Source organism: Lynx rufus, unplaced genomic scaffold, assembly GCF_022079265.1.
Source record: "Lynx rufus isolate CCGP_SWC_20201006 ecotype Redwood Valley unplaced genomic scaffold, mLynRuf1.p SCAF_5, whole genome shotgun sequence".
Classification (NCBI taxonomy): domain Eukaryota; kingdom Metazoa; phylum Chordata; class Mammalia; order Carnivora; family Felidae; genus Lynx; species Lynx rufus.
The window spans coordinates 143,112,646-143,131,509 of record NW_025814867.1 but is presented as its reverse complement, the minus strand read 5'-3'; the positions used below and the strand labels follow the sequence as shown (position 1 = coordinate 143,131,509).

The 18,864-nt window shown below is 40.0% G+C and overlaps 1 protein-coding gene across 1 annotated transcript in view; it reads left to right on the top strand.

Annotated features, from left to right (window-relative positions):
* The first annotated feature begins 9,576 nt into the window (after positions 1-9,576).
* The window catches only part of LTN1 (listerin E3 ubiquitin protein ligase 1), a 63,068-nt gene continuing 53,780 nt past the window's right edge, over positions 9,577-18,864 (top strand). Inside the window, exons 1-4 of the mRNA XM_047099393.1 lie at positions 9,577-9,682; positions 14,754-14,957; positions 15,464-15,562; positions 16,070-16,300. Coding sequence (XP_046955349.1) covers positions 9,641-9,682; positions 14,754-14,957; positions 15,464-15,562; positions 16,070-16,300 — 576 coding nt within the window. The 5' untranslated portion in view covers positions 9,577-9,640. The remainder of the gene's footprint in view (positions 9,683-14,753; positions 14,958-15,463; positions 15,563-16,069; positions 16,301-18,864) is intronic.

Below are 18,864 nucleotides of genomic sequence, written 5' to 3'. Positions count from 1 at the left end.
TACATTTATTCCACAATGACAATCTATCACTGTATTAATTTGATATATATCTTGAACTGGACATAATCTACAAAGAAATAATGTCAAATTCTGAAAAGAAACTATTAGTACCAAATCAAACTAAGGTTAAAAGTTCAAAGGATTATTAGAAAATAAAAGTATGGGCAGGAAACATTGTCCACATGTCCACTTTTATTTGTAAAAGTAATTCCTGTACAAACAATTCTTAAGTAATTTTTTTTAAAAAATTGTGAATTGTAAAATTAATCCCGTCAATCCTAGTTGAATTTGCACTAACAAAGTCAAAGTCACTGTTGTCATCTGCACATTAATTTGATAAACTGCATTTTAACACAAAACTGCATCTGCTGCTGTGCAGAACTGATGACCACTTTTAGCACTAATATAAAAACTTCCAGACTTTTTTTTTTAGAAAGCTGTAGAGTAGGATATGAGAGAAACCCAAAAATATGTCATTCGTGAAACTCCATAAAGACTGCAAGGCAGCTAAGAGTTTATGGCATTTCAGAAATGATGCGTGTTGCTTCCTAGGCACCCACCCCCTGCAACAGCGATTACAACTATTTAGAACCAGCTGAGCCCATAAAAATTCTGCAAAGGGACACAATAAGCCTTCCGCGCGCGTAAGCACAATTTGGCAACCTGCTCCCGGCAGGATGGGAGAGGGAGGGAGGCACGTCTTTTCCCCACCAAATATCAAACATCAAAGTCGGAAGCCTTCGAGGAGCACGGAAGGCGAGCGACTGGCTACCTGCCGACACCCAGATCCCCAGAGGCCTTCAAATGCTCCGGGGCTTTGACCGACACCGTGGCCTTCCACTGACCCTGCGCCTGGAGCGCGCGGCTCACCTGGAGCGCGCGGCTCACCTGGAGCGCGCGGCTCACCTGGAGCGCGCGGCTCACCTGGAGCGCGCGGCTCACCTGGAGCGCGCGGCTCACCTGGAGCGCGGCTGGGACGGACCTAACGACGCCTCGCGCAGGCGCCCCACCCTTTTATCGACTTGCCTGGAAACTGCTAGCCCGGTGTCGGGGACCTTAGTGAGTGTGGGAGCCCGTGGGGCCGGTCGCGGAACCTCAGCTACCAGCGCTGCCTTGCGGCTGTGGGCGGAGGCTTTGGACCCAGGGCTGTAGTCCTAAACTGCGGGCTCACCCTTCTACTGGGGATCTCGCAGCCAGACGGGGGCGGCCGTGCTGCCAGATGGGGTGCTGTTGTTATTGTTGTTGTTTTGTTTTTAACACTTAACTATCTTTGGGAAAAGAGGTATCGGTCTGCATTCTTCTTCTGGGTTTCTCCAGGTTGCCGCAGCCGGGAGAATTGGTGGAACGATGCTCCGGGCGGTGTGCAGTCGAGGTCCACCATGTCTCCAGATTTTAAACAGGGAATTACCTAAATGGAGGTTTAATCCACCTCCAGCCCCTCACCCTACCCCCCACATTTGGCTGTTTGGATTTTGTAAATCTCTTCTGTCTTGCTCCCCACCCCCATATATAAATGCGTATGTAATACATTTTTATTAGAAAAGATGATCATTATAGGAAATGTAGAGATAACTGGATATAAAACCCACCCTAAGGGGCGCTTGAGCGGCTCAGTCAGTTGACCCTCAAACCATTATTTCTGCTCAGGTCGTGATCCCAGGGTCGTGGGATCAAGCCCTTCCTTGGGCTCTGAACTGAGAGTGGAGCCTGCTTGGGATTGTCTCTCACCCTCACACTCTGCCCCTCTCCCCCACTGGCACATGCCTGCATTCCATCTCTCTCCCTCTCTCTCTCTCTCTCAAAATAAATAAAACCCACCCTAAGTCTGCCCCCAAGAAGACAACATTTTCTATTATATATATATATATATATTTTTTTTTTTTACTTATGTGTGTATGTAGTATATTCTTTTTTTTTTTTTTTTTTGAGTTTATTTAGTTTTTGAGAGAGAGAGAGCGCGCGAGCAGGGCAGGGGCAGGGAGGGAGAGAGAAAGAATCCCAAGCTGGCTCTGCACTGTTAGCATTGAACCTGATGCAGGGCGCAACCGCACCAATGCTGAGATAATGACTCCAACTGAAATCAAGTAGGACTCTTAACTGACTGAGCCACCCAGGCGCCCATGTGTTACTGTCTTTTTTAAGCAGTTAAATTATACTGCACATACTGTTTTGTATTGCCTTCTTTCATTAAACAATAGTTTTGGGGCATCTGGGTGGCTCAGTGGTTAAGCATCTGGCTTCAGATCAGGTCGTGATCTCCTGGTTCGTGGGTTCGAGTCCAGCGTCTGGCTCTGTGCTGGCAGCTTGGAGCCTGGAACCTGCTTCAGATTCTGTGTCTCCCTCTCTCTCTGCCCCTCCCCAGCTCATACTTGCTCGCGCCCTCTCTCTCTCTCTCTGCCCCTCCCCAGCTTATACTCGCCCACGCTCTCTCTCTCTCAAAAATAAATGAAACTTAAAAAAAATAATTAAAAAATAGATTTTAGGGGCGCCTGGGTGGCGCAGTCGGTTGAGCGTCCGACTTCAGCCAGGTCACGATCTCGCCGTCCGTGAGTTCGAGCCCCGCGTCAGGCTCTGGGCTGATGGCTCAGAGCCTGGAGCCTGTTTCCGATTCTGTGTCTCCCTCTCTCTCTGCCCCTCCCCCGTTCATGCTCTGTCTCTCTCTGTCCCAAAAATAAATAAACGTTGAAAAAAAAATAGATTTTAGATGTCTCAATGACGTAGATTTTTCAACAACATTGTCAAAGAGAATTGTATTGCTGAGTGTACTGCAATTCAGCAGTTCACTGTTATGTTATGAGGTCTTAACCTTTTTTGGTTTTTGTTTTATTTTTGTTTTCCAATCAACAAAGGTATGGGCATCTATTTTCTCTTCGCCTTAGATTTCCAAAAGTGGAAATTCACTCTTAAGCCTTGGATTTGTCTTGTTAAATTGTACTTGTGAAAGATTAACAAATGAAAATTGCAATTGTTCTGAATTTTCCTTTTCTCTACATTTTTGTCAACACTGATTATTATTATTTTATCAATTTTATAGATGAAAAATCTGCATTTTATGTTATTTTCATTTAACTCAGGGTGGGTCAATTATATATCTTTTGCAGTAAATGCCTGTTTATGTGTTACTTATTTTTACTTAACTGGGCAGCCTTAAAATACTTATTTGTAAGAATTTTTTTAACAGTAAGCATATTAGCCCCCAGTTAATGTTGCAGATTTCCTCATTAGTCTACTTGTTTTTTCTGACATGGGAAAAAAAAAACACTTTTTAATTTAATGTATTTAAATCATCAGTAGTTTTCTTTATGGTTTTCTTTCTTTGGGGTATCAACTGAGAAGGCTTTCTGTTGCTTCAAAACCTTGGGAGCTTTCCAGATGTAAACTCCCACTGGGGGGGGCAGCGAGGGAAGGAAGAGACAGGCCACTCTAGGGTAGTAGGTGGTACCTGGTTTTTGTTCGTTTTGTTTGTTTTATGGGAGAATCATAGGGCATTTGTCTCACAGTCATGAGATTGAGTCTCCAGTCGGGCTTGGGATTCTCTCTCTCTCTGTCTCTCTCTCTCTCTCTCTCTCAAAATATATAAATAAACCTATTTTTTAAAAAATGCTTATCTGGCTTTGTGCCTTTCCAAGGACTGTCTCTTTACAGCAATCCTTTTGATAGATATAGTATATAGATGTAATATTATCTCACTTCACAGGTGATAAAACTGAGGATCAGTGAGGTTAAGTAAGATGTACAAATTTGCACCGTTAGTAAGTAGAAGAGCTGGGCTAGAAAGTCAGCCTGAACCCAGAACTTGTCTTTTCCCATTATTTCATTTTTCAGGCCAGAAAGAGATATCTTTCCAATTATATTTTATGCTCCTCTGTAAGTTTTCATGGTTTTTTCCCCCCACATAGGAAATACACATTTTATTATTTTATTCTTGTTTTTTTCTATTATATTTTCCATTATTATTAGTCAAATCAATACCTGTACTAATACTGGATATTTATTTGAGATCTGACTGCATTTGTAAAGTGTTTTTTGAGTACTTCTTTTATTAATAATCTTGTGTTTTTCAAATAGACAGACATAATTTGCCAACAATCCTCCAGTGGCGTATTTTCCAATATTTATACTACTTATTTGTTTTTGATATATTTTTGTGGTAGTTGGAACTACAGAATCAACAATCAAGTAATTGAGTGCTGTTTGTTTCCCCTAAGTTTACGTTAATACTTATTATTTATTCGATAACTGTTTACCCACTCTGGAATGGATAAAAGTGGACCCAGTCCTCATCAAGTTTGTATTCTGGTTTGAGAGTAAGGCATTTGACAACTATTGAGACTACTATTTCTTTCCATTTGATAAGTAGAGCAATCCATGAGAATGCATACAACAGAACCTGACCCGGCTGAACCTGGGAAGAGTGGGGGATTTGGGACAGAGGGAGTGGCAAAGAAACTTTCACCCCAAAAGAGTAGCCTTAGTGAAGACCCTGAAGATGGAAAGTCTGTGACATGCCTAAGAGATGAAGTAGGCTAGTGGGGCTTGTGATTGACAAGTACTGAACAGAGTGGCGTGACAAGTTGGAGGGGTGGGCTGGGGCCATGTAATACATGATCTTATAGGCCATTTTTATTAAAAAAAAAAATCCTTCTAGCTGCAGCATGCATCCTAGATTGAAGAGGGAAAATGCACGTTTATAAACCAGTTAGGAGACTATTGCCAAGGGATGATTCTTGGCTTAGACAGTAGAGATGGTGATGGAGTTTGAAATGCAGAAACATTTGGGAGGTATTTAGGAGGTTAAGTTGTTAGGATTCTGAGGGGTTATTGAACAGAGGGAAAAGGGAGAGAGGAATAGGAAGGTTTATTCCAAAAGTGTAGTTTGTGAAAGTGGATTTACTGTGGTGCCTGTTACCAAGATAAACAATACAAGACACCCAAGTTTGGGGGTAAAATAATTCCACTTTGGGGAGCTTGAATTTGAGTGTCCAAAAGACTTCAAATTAAGCCCTTTTTTATTTTAATTCTTTAAAAAAAATTTTAAACATTTACTTTTGGGGCGGGAGGGGCAGAAAGAGGGAGACAGAGGATCCAAAGCAGGCTCCACCTTGTGAGCACAGAGCCCAGTTTGAGGCTTGAACCCATGAACCATGAGATTATGATCTGAGCTAAAATCAATAGCCACCCAGGCACCCCTTAAAATGTTTTCTACTGTTTGTTTTTGAGAGAGAGCACCCATGACCTGAACCGAAGTTGGTTCCTCAACCGACTGAGCCACCCAGGTGCCTAAGCCTTCCAATAGAAATTGCATCTGTAGGTCTGGACTGGTTATAAATTTGGGAGAAAAGTTGTGAATATGGATGAAATTTCTTAAGCAGAGACTATGAATGAAGAGAGCAAATGGCCTGAATGGAATCCTGAGGGACTCCAATATTCAATATTTGAAAGCTCCGTAGAGGCAAATGAGTCATCAAAGGAAACCAAGGAAAGGAAGATTATGAGAAAAAGTCTGAAAGTATGGTATCAGTAACCTAGAGAGTATTTTATAGATACACTCAAATTTCTCCTCCTACCCCTTACTCCACTGGACTTGTTGAAGCAAATCCCAGGCATCGTATCTTTTTATCTGTGCGTTCCGATGTGTGTCTCTATAAAGATATATTTAAAATGTTTTTTAATGTTTATTTTTGAGAGAGAGAGCATGACCGGGGGTTGGGGGCCAGAGAGAGAGGGAAACACAGAATCCGAAACAGGCTCCAGGCTCTCAGCTGTCATCTCAGAGTCCAACTGGGGGTTCAAACTCATGACCTAAACCAAAGTCGGATGCTTAACCTACTGAGACACAAAGGCACCCCTCTATTTTTAAGTTTTTGAGGAACCTGCATACTGTTTTCCAGAGGGCTATACCAGTTTATAGTCCCATGAACAGTGCAAAAGGGTTCCCCTTTCTCCACATCCTGGCCAACATCCGTTGTTGCCTGAGTTGTTAATTTTAGCCAATCTGACCAGTGTGAGGGGGTACCTCATTGTGGTTTTGATTTGTATTTCCCTGATGATGAGTGATGTTGAGCATCTTTTTATGTGTCTGTTAGCCATCTGGATGTCTTCTTTGGGCAAGTGTCTATTCGTGTCCTCAGACCATTTCTTCACTAGATTATTTGTTTTTTGGGTGTTGAGTTTGATAAGTTCTTTATAGATTTTGGGTACTAACTTTATCTGGTATGTCATTTGCAAATACCTTCTCCCATTCTGTCAGTTGTCTTTTAGTTTTGCTGATTGTTTCCTTCGCTGTGCAGAAGTTTTTTATTTTGATGATGTCTCAATAGTTCATCTTTGCTTTTATTTCCCTTGCCTCTGGAGGGAAATACCTGGTAAGAAGTTGTTGCGGCTGAGGTCAAAGACATTGTTGCCTATTTTCTCCTCTAAGATTTTGATGGCTTCCTGTCTTACGTTTAGGTCTTTCATCCATTTTGAGTTTATTTTTGTGTATGGGGTAAGAAAGTGGTCCAGGTTCATTCTTCTGCATGTCACTGTCCGGTTTTCCCAGCACCACTTGCTGAAAAGACTGTCTTTATTCCATTGGATATTCTGTCCTGCTTTGTCAAAGATTAGTTGGCCATATGCTTGTGAGTCCATTTCTGGGTTCTCTGTTCTGTACCATTAACCTATGTGTCTGTTCTTGTGCCAGTACCATACTGTCTTGATGATTACAGCTCTGTAATAGAGCTTGAAGTCTGGAATTGTGAGGCCTCCAGCTTCGGTTTTCTTTTTCGGGATTGCTTTGGCTATTTATGGCCTTTTCTGGCTCCATGTAAATGTTAGGAGTGTTCGTTCCTGCTCTGTGAAGAATGCTGATGTTATTTTGTTGGGATTGCTTTGAATATGTAGATTGCTTTGGGTAGTATTGACATTTTAGCAATATTTGTTCTTCCAATCCATGAGCATGGAATGTTTTTCCATTTTTTCATGACTTCTTCAATTTCTTTCATAAGCTTTCTATAGCTTTCAATGTATAGATTCTTCATCTCTTTGGTTAGTTTTATTCCTAGGTATTTTATCGCTTTTGATGCTATTGTAAATGGGATCGATTCCTTCATTTCTCTTCCTGCTACTTCGTTATTGGTGTATAGAAATGCAACCTATTTCTGTACATTGATTTTATATCCTGTGACTTTGTTGAATTCATGGATCAGTTCTAGAAGTTTTTTGGTGGAGTCTTTGGGTTTTCCACATAGAGTATCATGTCATCTACAAAGAGTGAAAGTTTGACTTCCTCTTTTCCAATTTGGATGCTTTTTATTTCTTTGTGCTGTCTGATTGCTTAGGCTAGAACTTCCAACACTAGGTTGAATAACAGTGGTGAGAGTGGAACATACTTGTTGTTTTCCTCACCTTAGGGAGAAAAGCTCTCAGTTTTTCTCCATGGAGGATGATGTTGGCAGTGGGTCTTTTGTATATGGTATAAATTTTATTTCAAGCCTTGTTTTTCCATTTTTTAAATTTATTTTTTAAGTAACCTTTACACCCAACACAGGGCTTGAGCTCACAATTCCAAGATCAAGAGTTGCATGCTTGGGGTGCCTGGGTGGCTCAGTTGGTTGAGCTTCCTGTCTCTTGATTTTGGCTCAGGTCATGTGGGATTGAGCCCCATGTCAGGCTGAGTGCTAGACCTGGAGCCAGCTTAAGATTCTCTCTTTCCCTCTGCCCCTCTCCTCCTCCTCTCACACTCTGTCTCTCTAAGAAAAAGAAAAAGAAAAAGAAAAAAGAGTTGCATGCTCTACTGACTGAGCAAGCCAGGCACCCCTATCTTAAACCTTTTCATTTTATATTTGTATTTTTTTTCTTAGTTCCCAATGGCATTAACATAATTACATATTTGCTTTTTTAAATCAGATAGGAATTTAGATGAAAACTCATCCTTTTCAAGTAGAATTCTATGAGTTTTGACAAATGCACATAGTTGTAACCATTACCTCAATCGAGATACAGAATATTTTCATCACTTTCCAGAATTCCGTGTATCTTTGTAATAATTACTTATTTGATTTGATTTCACAATAATAGTACTGATACTATTATGCTATTATAATTACTGAAAATAGTTTAATAATTTTTTAAGTGTTTTTGTCAGGTATATTCCATATAGATATATAGTCAAATAAATGTGCTCTAGAGTCCACTGAAATAATTCCTCTTTGTGTTACAAAGCCATCAACTTTGTTGATATACAGGTGTATTTGTTTCACTTTGCTTTTTTTAGGGACAGTTTCTAAATTTTTTTACTTTTGTGCTAAAATCCTGTGAAGTATTTACTTGATTCTGAATTCCAGTCTACAGAATAAGCTATATTTAGAGAAGTCTGGAGCTCAGAGGAAGTGTCCCACGGAACTAGGAATCAGACGTCTCAGGGGAAGGTTCCTGCCTGGCTGCCACTGCTGGTACTCCTGAGGTGCACAATAAGGGTGATAGATTCTTGGAAAAAAGAGGATGCAGAGTGAAACCAACTGCCCCTAAATGAATTGATGCTGGTGGAGCAAAGCAGTGCTGCTGGTTTGATGCTAACAGAACGGAGCAAGTCGCTTCTCCTCATGTCAGTATCGTTCTAGTCCCCACTGTTGATGGAGTCTAACAGGAAGCCAGTTGAATAAAGGAGAAATAGTTTGTATAAAGGGGTGAATGTGTGGACATGAGATACAATAACTAGCAACATTGAAAAAGAAAAATCACTTAGTACAAGATCTGTACATTTCAAATTTTTATAGTCTTCCAAAAACTGCACTTAACACTTTTGATATGAAAGGGGGGGGGGATTTAGAGAATATTACCTGGAGAATAACTTCTCAAGTTTTGTTTTTTTTAACTTCTCAAAATTTAACAAGACCTGGGAATCATGTTAAAAATGCAAAATCTGGGGGTGCCTGGGTGGCTGAGTCGGTTCAGCTCATGATCTCACGGTTTGCGGGTTCAAGCCTCGCTTGGGGCTCAGTGCTGACTGAGCTAGCTCCAAGCCTAGAGCCTGCTTCCATTCTGTGTCTCCCTCTCTCTCTCTCTCTCTCTCTCTCTGTCTCCCCTCCCCCCACTTGTGTTCTGTCTGTATCTCTCTCTCAAAAATAAATAAACATTAAAACATGCGAAATCTGATTCAATAGTCCTGAGGTGGATCTGACAGTTTGCATTTCTAATAAATGCCCAGGTGATGCTAATGACTGCATTTTAGAAGGTTTAACATTTTGCTATCTTTCCACAGCCACGACCATGTCATTCTTCTGCTACCATAGGAGAAAAATGTCCTGTTCGTGACTCACACCAGTTTCCTACCCGCTAAATAGGGGACAAACCCAGCCCCCGGACAGCGCGAAAGGCAGGATTTGGAGGATCGGTGCTTGGCTTGGCCTCTTATTGGGCATGGATGACGTCACTCGGCCAGGCGTGGCTCTAGTTGTGACGTTTCCCAAGGCGGATGGTCAAGGACGCGGCGGAAGGCGGGAGCGGAAGTGAGAGGGCGGGAGAGCGGGGTGGGTGGCGGAAGGGGAGGGCCGGGGAAGTCGCTCCAGTGGGTCCTTTTCCGGCGCTAGGGGCCGGAAGTTGTGGCCCGGCGGTGTCAACCTGGGAGCTGCAGGCTGGGAGTGTGGCTGAGACCGCGACTATGGGCGGGAAGAACAAGCAGCGGACCAAGGGGAACCTGAGGGTGAGTGCGAAGTGGCTCGGCCGACCGGGAGGAGTTCTCTCGAAGCGGCTGGCTCCACCACGCGCGCGGCCGGAGGGCTTGTGGAGCGCGGTTGTGGGGAGGCGTGTGTTTGCGTGTCGAGTGTGACCTCCCGGTTGTGTGTGCGTCCCCACGAGCGGAATGGGTTGCCTCCGAGGAGATTGGGGATTTGCGAGAGAAAAGATGGTCCATGCCAGAGCTGTCTCCGCCTGAGCACAGACCCCAACAGTTTCCATTAAGAAATGGTTCAGTGTCTGTATCAACTGGAAGGTTACCTGGCCGGGGTAGCAGGGGTTCGGGTGGGGGGAGTGGCGTTAGGAACAAGGGAGTTGGGTAGGAAGCATTTAAAGTGAGCCTGGTGTGCGGGGCATCTCGATTCATGTCGCCCGTTTGCTCAAAAACCTGGGGCTCCCCACATTCCTCGGGGTAAAGGCCAAATCCCCGACGATGGTATGTGGCCTGCCTTTGGCCCCTTCCTGTCTCTGGCACCATCTTCAACGTCCTCCTCCTCGCTCCCTCCATCCAGCCACACTGACCTCGTCACCGAGCCTTGACCTTGCCTGGCAGGCTCCCCAACGCTCTTTTGTTAGGTGGCTGCAAATATTGCCGGAGACACCCCATTGAGCTCTCTCATGATCGCCTGTTTTTAAATTGTAGCCCTCCTCCCACTCCCTGTGCTCCTTTCCTGCTTTATCTTACTCCTTTGCACTTAGGACTTCTCACATACCGTGTAATTTACTGTCTCCCTTTATGTACTGTCTTGCTTCCCTGGGATGTAAGTATTATGAAGTCAGGTGTTTTCATGAAGGCTGTTGTTATTCTAGGAGCGTAGGACAAGGATTGGCATAGAGTAGACGCTAGCTAAATACTGTTTTTTTTTTTTTATTTTTTTTCAACGTTTATTTATTTTTGGGACAGAGAGAGACAGAGCATGAACGGGGGAGGGGCAGAGAGAGAGGGAGACACAGAATCGGAAACAGGCTCCAGGCTCTGAGCCATCAGCCCAGAGCCCGACGCGGGGCTCGAACTCACGGACCGCGAGATCGTGACCTGGCTGAAGTCGGACGCTTAACCGACTGCGCCACCCAGGCGCCCCTAAATACTGTTTAAAGAATACCCACAAGTGGACTAAACCTACATGATTAGGGATGTCATAATGTATTTTTATGGTACTAGGTTTGTTATGGCACAGTCCAATTTTATGGGAGTGCTTTTCCCCTGTTTCTGATCAAATTCTAGTGATATCAGTACAACATTGTCTTAGATCTGTCATTTAGTCTGTTTTTGGCAGATAGTACCAACAATAATAGTGACTTGCCTTGTGCGGGTACTGCGTTAAACACTTGCATTCTCATTGGATTTTAATTTTTTTATTTAAATAATTTTCTTGTTTTTTTTTTTTAAGTATTCCAAATATGAGGGAAAGTTGCAAAAATATTAGAGTGACAAGCCATATGTTTTTTACCTAGAATCACCAGTTGTTAATATTTGGTGACACTTGTTTTCTCTCTCTAAATATATGTGTTTTGCTGAACCATATGAGAACTAGTTGCATACATCATGACACTTAGCTCCTAAGTACTTCAGCAGGTATATTCTAAACAAATGCCATTCTTCTACATAACCTTGAGCAATTACAACATGCGGAAAATTTAACTTCAGTAAAATACTATTATCTAATAACATAGAACACTATTTAGATTTCTGTAGTCATCTCAATAATGTTCTCTATAACTTGTTATGAGATACAGCATTTTAAAAAACACTGAAGGTCCAATCAAGGATGGAGTGATTCCATTCAGTTATTTAGTTCTAGGTAGTTTTCCCGTGTTTGTTTTTTTTTTTTTTTTTCTTCTTCTGCTGCTGCTTCTTTTTTGAGGGTAGTTCTTCTATAACAGGGACAGTCTGGAAAAGTCTAGGCCACTTGTTTTACTTAATTTAGAATTATCTAATTGTTCCTTTGATTAGATTCAGGTTAAACAGTTTTTGATAGGAATGCTTCATAGGTGATGTAGCATCATCAGTGGATTGGGTGCACATGATGCTTGCGTGTCTTATTAGTGATGTTATTTAATCACTTGGTTAATGTGATGTCCATTATAAGAGTATCTTTTTCTACTGGCTATTAGCAAATAACACTGGGAGTGGTATTTTGAGACTGAGAATAACCTGTTCTCTCACAAACTTTCACTTAATTGTTTTAGCATCCTTTGTTGATTTCTTACTGCAATCAATTTTAATGGTTTAAAAACTATATTTAATTTTGACAGTAACCCAAGTAACAGCTTAGTTGCTATTTTTTTTTTTTTTTCATTTTAAAGATAATGGTTCGGAGGCTTAGAGGAATTAATTTACCTACGTTCATTAGGCAGGAAGTTGCATAGTTGAGGTTTGAACCTCAGAGTGGCAGTCTTTCATTCAACAGAAGACTGTGAGTACTGAATGCCATGTGTTCAAAGATGATAGACAGATGTTTCTTATTCTTGAACTGTTAGTCTGATGAGAGACATATAAGTAAGCAAATGATTATAGTATATTAAAGAACTATGATACAGGTGTGAGTAGAAAGAAAACAGTGGAACAGAAAAAGAATGGTACTTGACCTGCGGGAGACAAAGGTTGAAAACAAGAGTGTGTTTTGAAAGATGAATAAGAGTTTGTCAGGCAATGGAAAAAAAGAAAAGGTTTTCAGGCAAAGAGAAGAGATTGCACAAACATCAGATTGTGAAGGGCATAACCTATTCAGAGAACTGTGAATTCACTTTGGGACTGGAACATCAGTGGTGGCAGCAAAATTGGGAGAGGAGGGGAGGACCTGTGACAAGGGAAGAAAAGAGTGTTGGGAGATACACCTTGGAGAAGTGGAGGCCAGATGCTGAAAGATCTTGTAAATCTTCCAGAGTTTGGCCTTTAAACTGTAGAGTCAGGATTGCCACCTCAGATACCTCTAGAAGACAGGCACAAAGGAGTGAAGTAGGGGCATGCCTGGGTGGCTTAGTCAGTTAAGTGTCCAGCCCAACTCTTGGTTCTGGCTCAGGTCACGATCTCACAGACGGTTGTGAGATCGAGCCCTGCGTCTGGCTCTCTGCTGACAGCGTGGAGCCTACTTGGAATTTTCTCTCTTCCTCTCTGCCCCTCCCCTGCTCATGTGCGCTTTCTCTCTCTCTCTCTCTCTCTCTCTCTCTCTCTCTCTCTCTCAGTAAAAAAAGAAAAAAAGAAAAATGAAGCGCATGTAGTATAAGGAATAAAATCAAGGTTCTTAATTTTTGAACTGTGGGCATAAGTATTTAATATACAGTAGAGGAAGTAATAAGAAACAGTAACTATTTTAAGCTCAAAGTAAACATTGAATAAAAAGACACAATTAGTCTATTTTAAAAATAATTTGTTACTCTACCATTGGAAATTGGAAATCTCATACCTTTCTTCACCCAGTTACCTCTAGCAGCTATGGTATTTCAGGTCAGTTCAGAATTTAGCCTTGACTCCTTTAGCTTTTAGCATTAACTAGCTTTTTATACTAGTTCATTATTCTGTTTTATAATAAAACTTTACAAATGGTATTATAGATAAAATTCTGATGTCCAGTGTCATCATACTTAGTTTTCAACATTGTATTATAATTCACTAACTTCCTTTGTAGCTCTTTATTCATGTACCATTATTGAGAAAGGCGAACTGAATAATGTTAGTTCATTTTAATAAAGTTCCAAAATAGAGAACTTTTTTTGAAATTAGTCTTAAATGCTACTATTTTGAAAAAAAAATGTAATTCATGTTATCATTTTCATTTCTGGTCATTCAGTTTAGAAAGTAGCCGAGATTATTCCTTGACAAAGAGTTTCCCAAACACAATTTTGCTAGGTATGAGCAAATTGAATCACCTTTCAGCCATTCTTTTAGAGAGGTCAGGAACAGATGAATACGTGGGTTGTAACGTCATGCTAGACATTGAACTGAGGCATTTTTCTATTAGCTAACAATAGATATGTTAGTTCTTTAGCAGTTAGTTCTTTATCGCAATCAACCTATTAACTTTTTGTACTAGGAAGCTACCATATTGTGTATCAATTTAACAAACCACAGGCTATGGTTCAAAGGAATGTATCATATATCCTGACCATTGTATTGATTTTATGTCCATAGCAATATAATTTGTGACCATTATAGCTCAAAGAAGTTAGAGTAACTTTGGGTATGTAGAAATGAGTGTGTCTGCCCTCAAGGAACTCCTAGTCTTAGAAATAGCTATCATTAGATTGGTCCCATGGTGATTGTTTAATAAATGTTTGTTGAATGGATGAAAAGATATAATTCATTTATGAATCAATTTTATATCATTACATAGTACACATTTGTGTGTATATACTCTTTATACAAATTTGGAAATTAATTTTATAAAGTAGTATTTATTCTTACTGTATGTGATGCATTCTGAGTTTTAACATTTTATTCTATGTTTTTGAAATGCTGTCTTGACCCATTAAGTTAATATCATGAGCCACTAATGGATTGTGTCCAGTTTAATAAACATTTTTCTGATGTTTAGCAAACCAGAAAATGGTTCCTAGGATAATTATTAATAGATTCTTAGTGATGGGAACATTGCAGTGGATGAAATCTTAGGCTAGGAAATAAAAAGTTCTTGGGGCTCCTGGGTCACTCAGTCAGTTAAGCTTTCGCCTCTTGATTTCAGCTCAGGTCATGATCTCTTGATTCATGAGATCAAGCCCCATATTGGGCTCTGCACTGTCAGCATAGAGCCTGCCTGGGATTCTCTTTTTTTCTGTGCCCCTCCCCTAGTCGTGTGTGTGTGTGTGTGTGTGTGTGTGTGTGTGTGTGTGTGTGTACACTCATGCTCTCTCTCTCAAAATAAATAAATTTTAAAAAAACATTTAAAAAGAGAGGCTTTATTAAAAAAAAAACTAGCAAACAAAACTTCTCAAATAAAAGCTTGTTCCTCTCTGGGAATTGTGAAGGATAAGAACTCAAAATTAAATTTTGAACTCTTCCTAGACTCTGAATCTCCCCCTGCCCCCCACTTTCTTATCAGCCTTCAAACAGTGGCCGAGCTGCAGAACTCCTTGCCAAAGAACAGGGAACAGTGCCTGGATTTATTGGTTTTGGAACGTCACAGAATGACCTCGGCTATGTTCCTGCTATTCAGGGAGCTGAAGAAATTGACAGTCTTGTAGATTCTGATTTCCGAATGGTGCTGCGGAAACTTTCTAAGAAAGATGTCACAACAAAGTTAAAAGTAAGTTTTATGTTGTTTTTTATAAAAATGATCAAGAAAATTCTTTTGTTAGAACAACGTGTCAATTGGTATATTTTATGTAAAGCAAAATGAGCAATCATTTATCACTAATAAGTTCTTTTACAATTGTCCTTTTTTCTGACACATAGACTTAAGCTTAGTTTACCATTTATCTTCTGGATTACAAATTTGTTTGTCGTTCTGCACTTATTTGAACCATTTTGGAATTCTGGCTGTGCAGTTTTTCCCATTAGAGAATGGGAAATTTGACCTTATAATATTAAATTGAGTTTTTTGTTTGTGTATATTTTATTTTTTTAAAAAATTGAGAAGCTTCTATCATAGTATGCTGTGAAGGAACCTTTCAGATTAGTCCCATATGGCACAAACAGAAGCAGTGCATTCTCCCGTTACATAAAATAGACTGTTTCTAGCACAGAAAAGATCTAATGAATAGCCAATATTATGGCGGTTGATTCTTAGTAATGTTGCTAATTTACTTTCAGGCTATGCAGGAATTTGGAACCATGTGTACAGAGAGAGACACAGAAGTCGTAAAAGGAGTTCTTCCATACTGGCCAAGAATTTTCTGCAAAATTTCACTTGTAAGTATTAAAAACTTACACTAGTTTATCTCGTTGTACAGTTTTTGATTGAAGTCATGAGAACTATTACATGTACATGATTCATTTTTGGTGAGGAGTATAAAATGTTATGTCAATATTATGCAATTTAGATCATGTTAAGTTGTATAAAGTGTATTTGAAGTCTGGGTTTTCAAAACTTATGTGATTACTGGAGGATTACCTAGATACTTTCTAGTTATAGTAAATTCTGACAGTTTAACTTCTTTGTATATTTGCTGGAAGAGAATGAGAGTGAATTGCTTAATATTGAAGGCCTAACCTTGAATAGTCTATCTTGAATAGTTTTTATCATTGCGAGAAGGGGAAAAGGAAAGATTAATCAATTTTTTTCACATAATAATTAATTTTAGTTTAGCTCTGCACATAGGTGAATTCTTACTAATGGGTCATCATAGCATATCTGGAAATGTCTGTATGTGTTTTTATGGGTTAGAGCTATTTTAAACCATATTATATTTTCAATAGGATCACGATCGCCGGGTTCGAGAAGCCACGCAGCAGGCTTTTGAAAAGCTTATCCTTAAAGTAAAGAAACACTTGGCTCCTTATTTAAAAAGTTTAATGGGCTATTGGTTAATGGCTCAGTGTGATACTTACACGCCAGCTGCATCTGCAGCAAAAGATGCCTTTGAAGCAGCTTTCCCTCCAAGCAAGCAACCTGAAGCCATAGCATTTTGTAAGGATGAAATTACAAGTGTAAGTTCTTGGAGTGATTCTGTATTTTTTTTCTCAAGTATTTAAGGGATATAGGCATATTATAACAACAGCTCTTTTGCCTGGCATTATAAAGGAACGAGTAAGTGAAATATTTTTAATGGAAGTTTGCCTTTCAAAAATGGTGTTTAACAAAATTGACCATTTTTTATTTTTAACATAATTAGCATTTTGGATTGGATCTTTCTAAGTTATTTAAATTTTTCATCTTTAATTTATATAAATCCTAGTCATACTACCTAAAAATTTAGGTATATACTTTATGATACATAATCTGAAAAAAGAGTACGTTTAAAAAAAAAATCTAAATTTAAATCCTAAAAATAAATGTAAATAAAAATAAATCTATACCCTAAAAAATAAATCTAAATTTATTTTTCCCCATATTTCCATATCAATACAAGTATACAGATATACTTCATTCTTTCTGTTGGTTTTCTGATATTCCTTTGTATGGATGTACAACAGTTTATTTAACTCCTTTTATATTATACATTTGGGTTTTCCCTGTTTTTTATTATAACAAATACTGCGTCAGAGAACATTTTTGAATAGATTTCTTCATACCCTGTCGGAGTGATAGTAGAATTTCCAGTAACCATATATGTTGGGTCAAAGGATGAGAACATTTAAAAATATTTTTATATTGATAAATTGTCCTTCAAAAGGCCATATAAATTTATATTGTCATTAACAGATATGAAAGTTTCTCCAACACTTGGCCAGGGTTCTTACAACACTTTTGCAAGACTGATATCAGCCATAACTTCTGTGGCTTTCGGTTTGTATCTTATACTGTCCTTCATTTCTTCTCCCTTTATCTGCTATTCCTAATATATGGGTTGGAAAAACCAGACAACTGAGTTCATTAGTATTCTCTCAAGAAATAAAAGTAGATGTACTATGAATGATGGGGAAATTGAGGATTTTAAAAAATTCATGCTGGCATTCATTCCTTTATTTAGTACTTCTGTGTTTCCATAGCACCCTGTGTCTTTTTTAAACACCATCCCTCGGGGCACCTGGGTGGCGCAGTCGGTTAAGCGTCCGACTTCAGCCAGGTCACGATCTCGCGGTCCGTGAGTTCGAGCCCCGCGTCAGGCTCTGGGCTGATGGCTCAGAGCCTGGAGCCTGTTTCCGATTCTGTGTCTCCCTCTCTCTCTGCCCCTACCCCATTCATGCTCTGTCTCTCTCTGTCCCAAAAATAAATAAACGTTGAAAAAAAAAAAATTAAACACCATCCCTCATTTCAGTTAGTCAGCCTCTGTGGCTTCCCATTATACTTACATGTCCAGATTTCTTATCCTGGCCTATAGGGCTCTGCATGGTCTGGTCCCGGCTTACCTATCTGATCTTTTCACCTAACTCTTCCCCTCTACACACACACATGTGCATTCTAGTTTCCCATTTAAGTTCTTGGTTCTTCCATTTTTCATTTTTCAAGTTTACCAAGTTTGTTTTTCTAGGGAGAGGGTTTATAGCTTTAATCATATTCTCAAAGGGAGTTCTCAACCCAAGAATCATTGGTATATTTGAAATATCAAGTGTTAAGTGTTGTGAGAGTGAAGTGTCATGAGTTTGGACACTAAGAGTTTAAGAAAATGGATTTTGAGACAACCATTTTGGCTATTCATAGTTTTTTGTTTGGTTGGTTTTTTGTTTCTTGGCTTTGTTATGGATGGATAACTGATCATTGAATATGTGGATTAGTTCCTGCATTATTTTTCCGTTAGTTGGTTATGTCACAGTTCCTTACAGATATTGGGCTTGAACTTTCCTAAGTTCAAAATCAGTTTTTTAGAGAGGGGTTAGGCCATTGAGACCAAAATGTCAGATTTACAGGCATTATGTCATACTGTCTATAAGAACATGGGCTCTGGGGGGCGCCTGGGTGGCGCAGTCGGTTAAGCGTCCGACTTCAGCCAGGTCACGATCTCGCGGTCCGGGAGTTCGAGCCCCGCGTCAGGCTCTGGGCTGATGGCTCCGAGCCTGGAGCCTGTTTCCGATTCTGTGTCTCCCTCTCTCTCTGCCCCTCCCCCGTTCATGCTCTGTCTCTCTCTGTCCCAAAAATAAATAAACGTTGAAAAAAAAAAAAAAAAAAAGAACATGGGCTCTGGGTTTCTGTCACATTCTGTCATTAGTTATGCATGACCTTGGGTAAGTTTCTGTGCCTCTATTTCTTTATTAAAGTAGAAATTAACTTGTACTTCATTGAGCAGTTGTGAGGATTAATTTAGTTAACGGATGAAATGTACTCAAAGCAATACCTGGCATATGGAAAAGTTCAGTAAATGTTAGCTGTTATAGTTGCTGATAAAAGTGATACTAGAATAGTGAGTTCTCTAGTACTGCATGCTGGAAGTAGGCAGACTTACCCACTTTGAACAGAACCTTAGACTTTCCTCCATGATGGAACAGAGCACAATGTGTGTTCTCCCTTATGCGCAGGGAGATGCTCAAAAAGAGAGGAGAGGAAAACAGCCTGAATTTCTCTTTCAAACTTACTAATCGGGAATTCTGCTTCACTGCTGTGTACAGGAGGAATG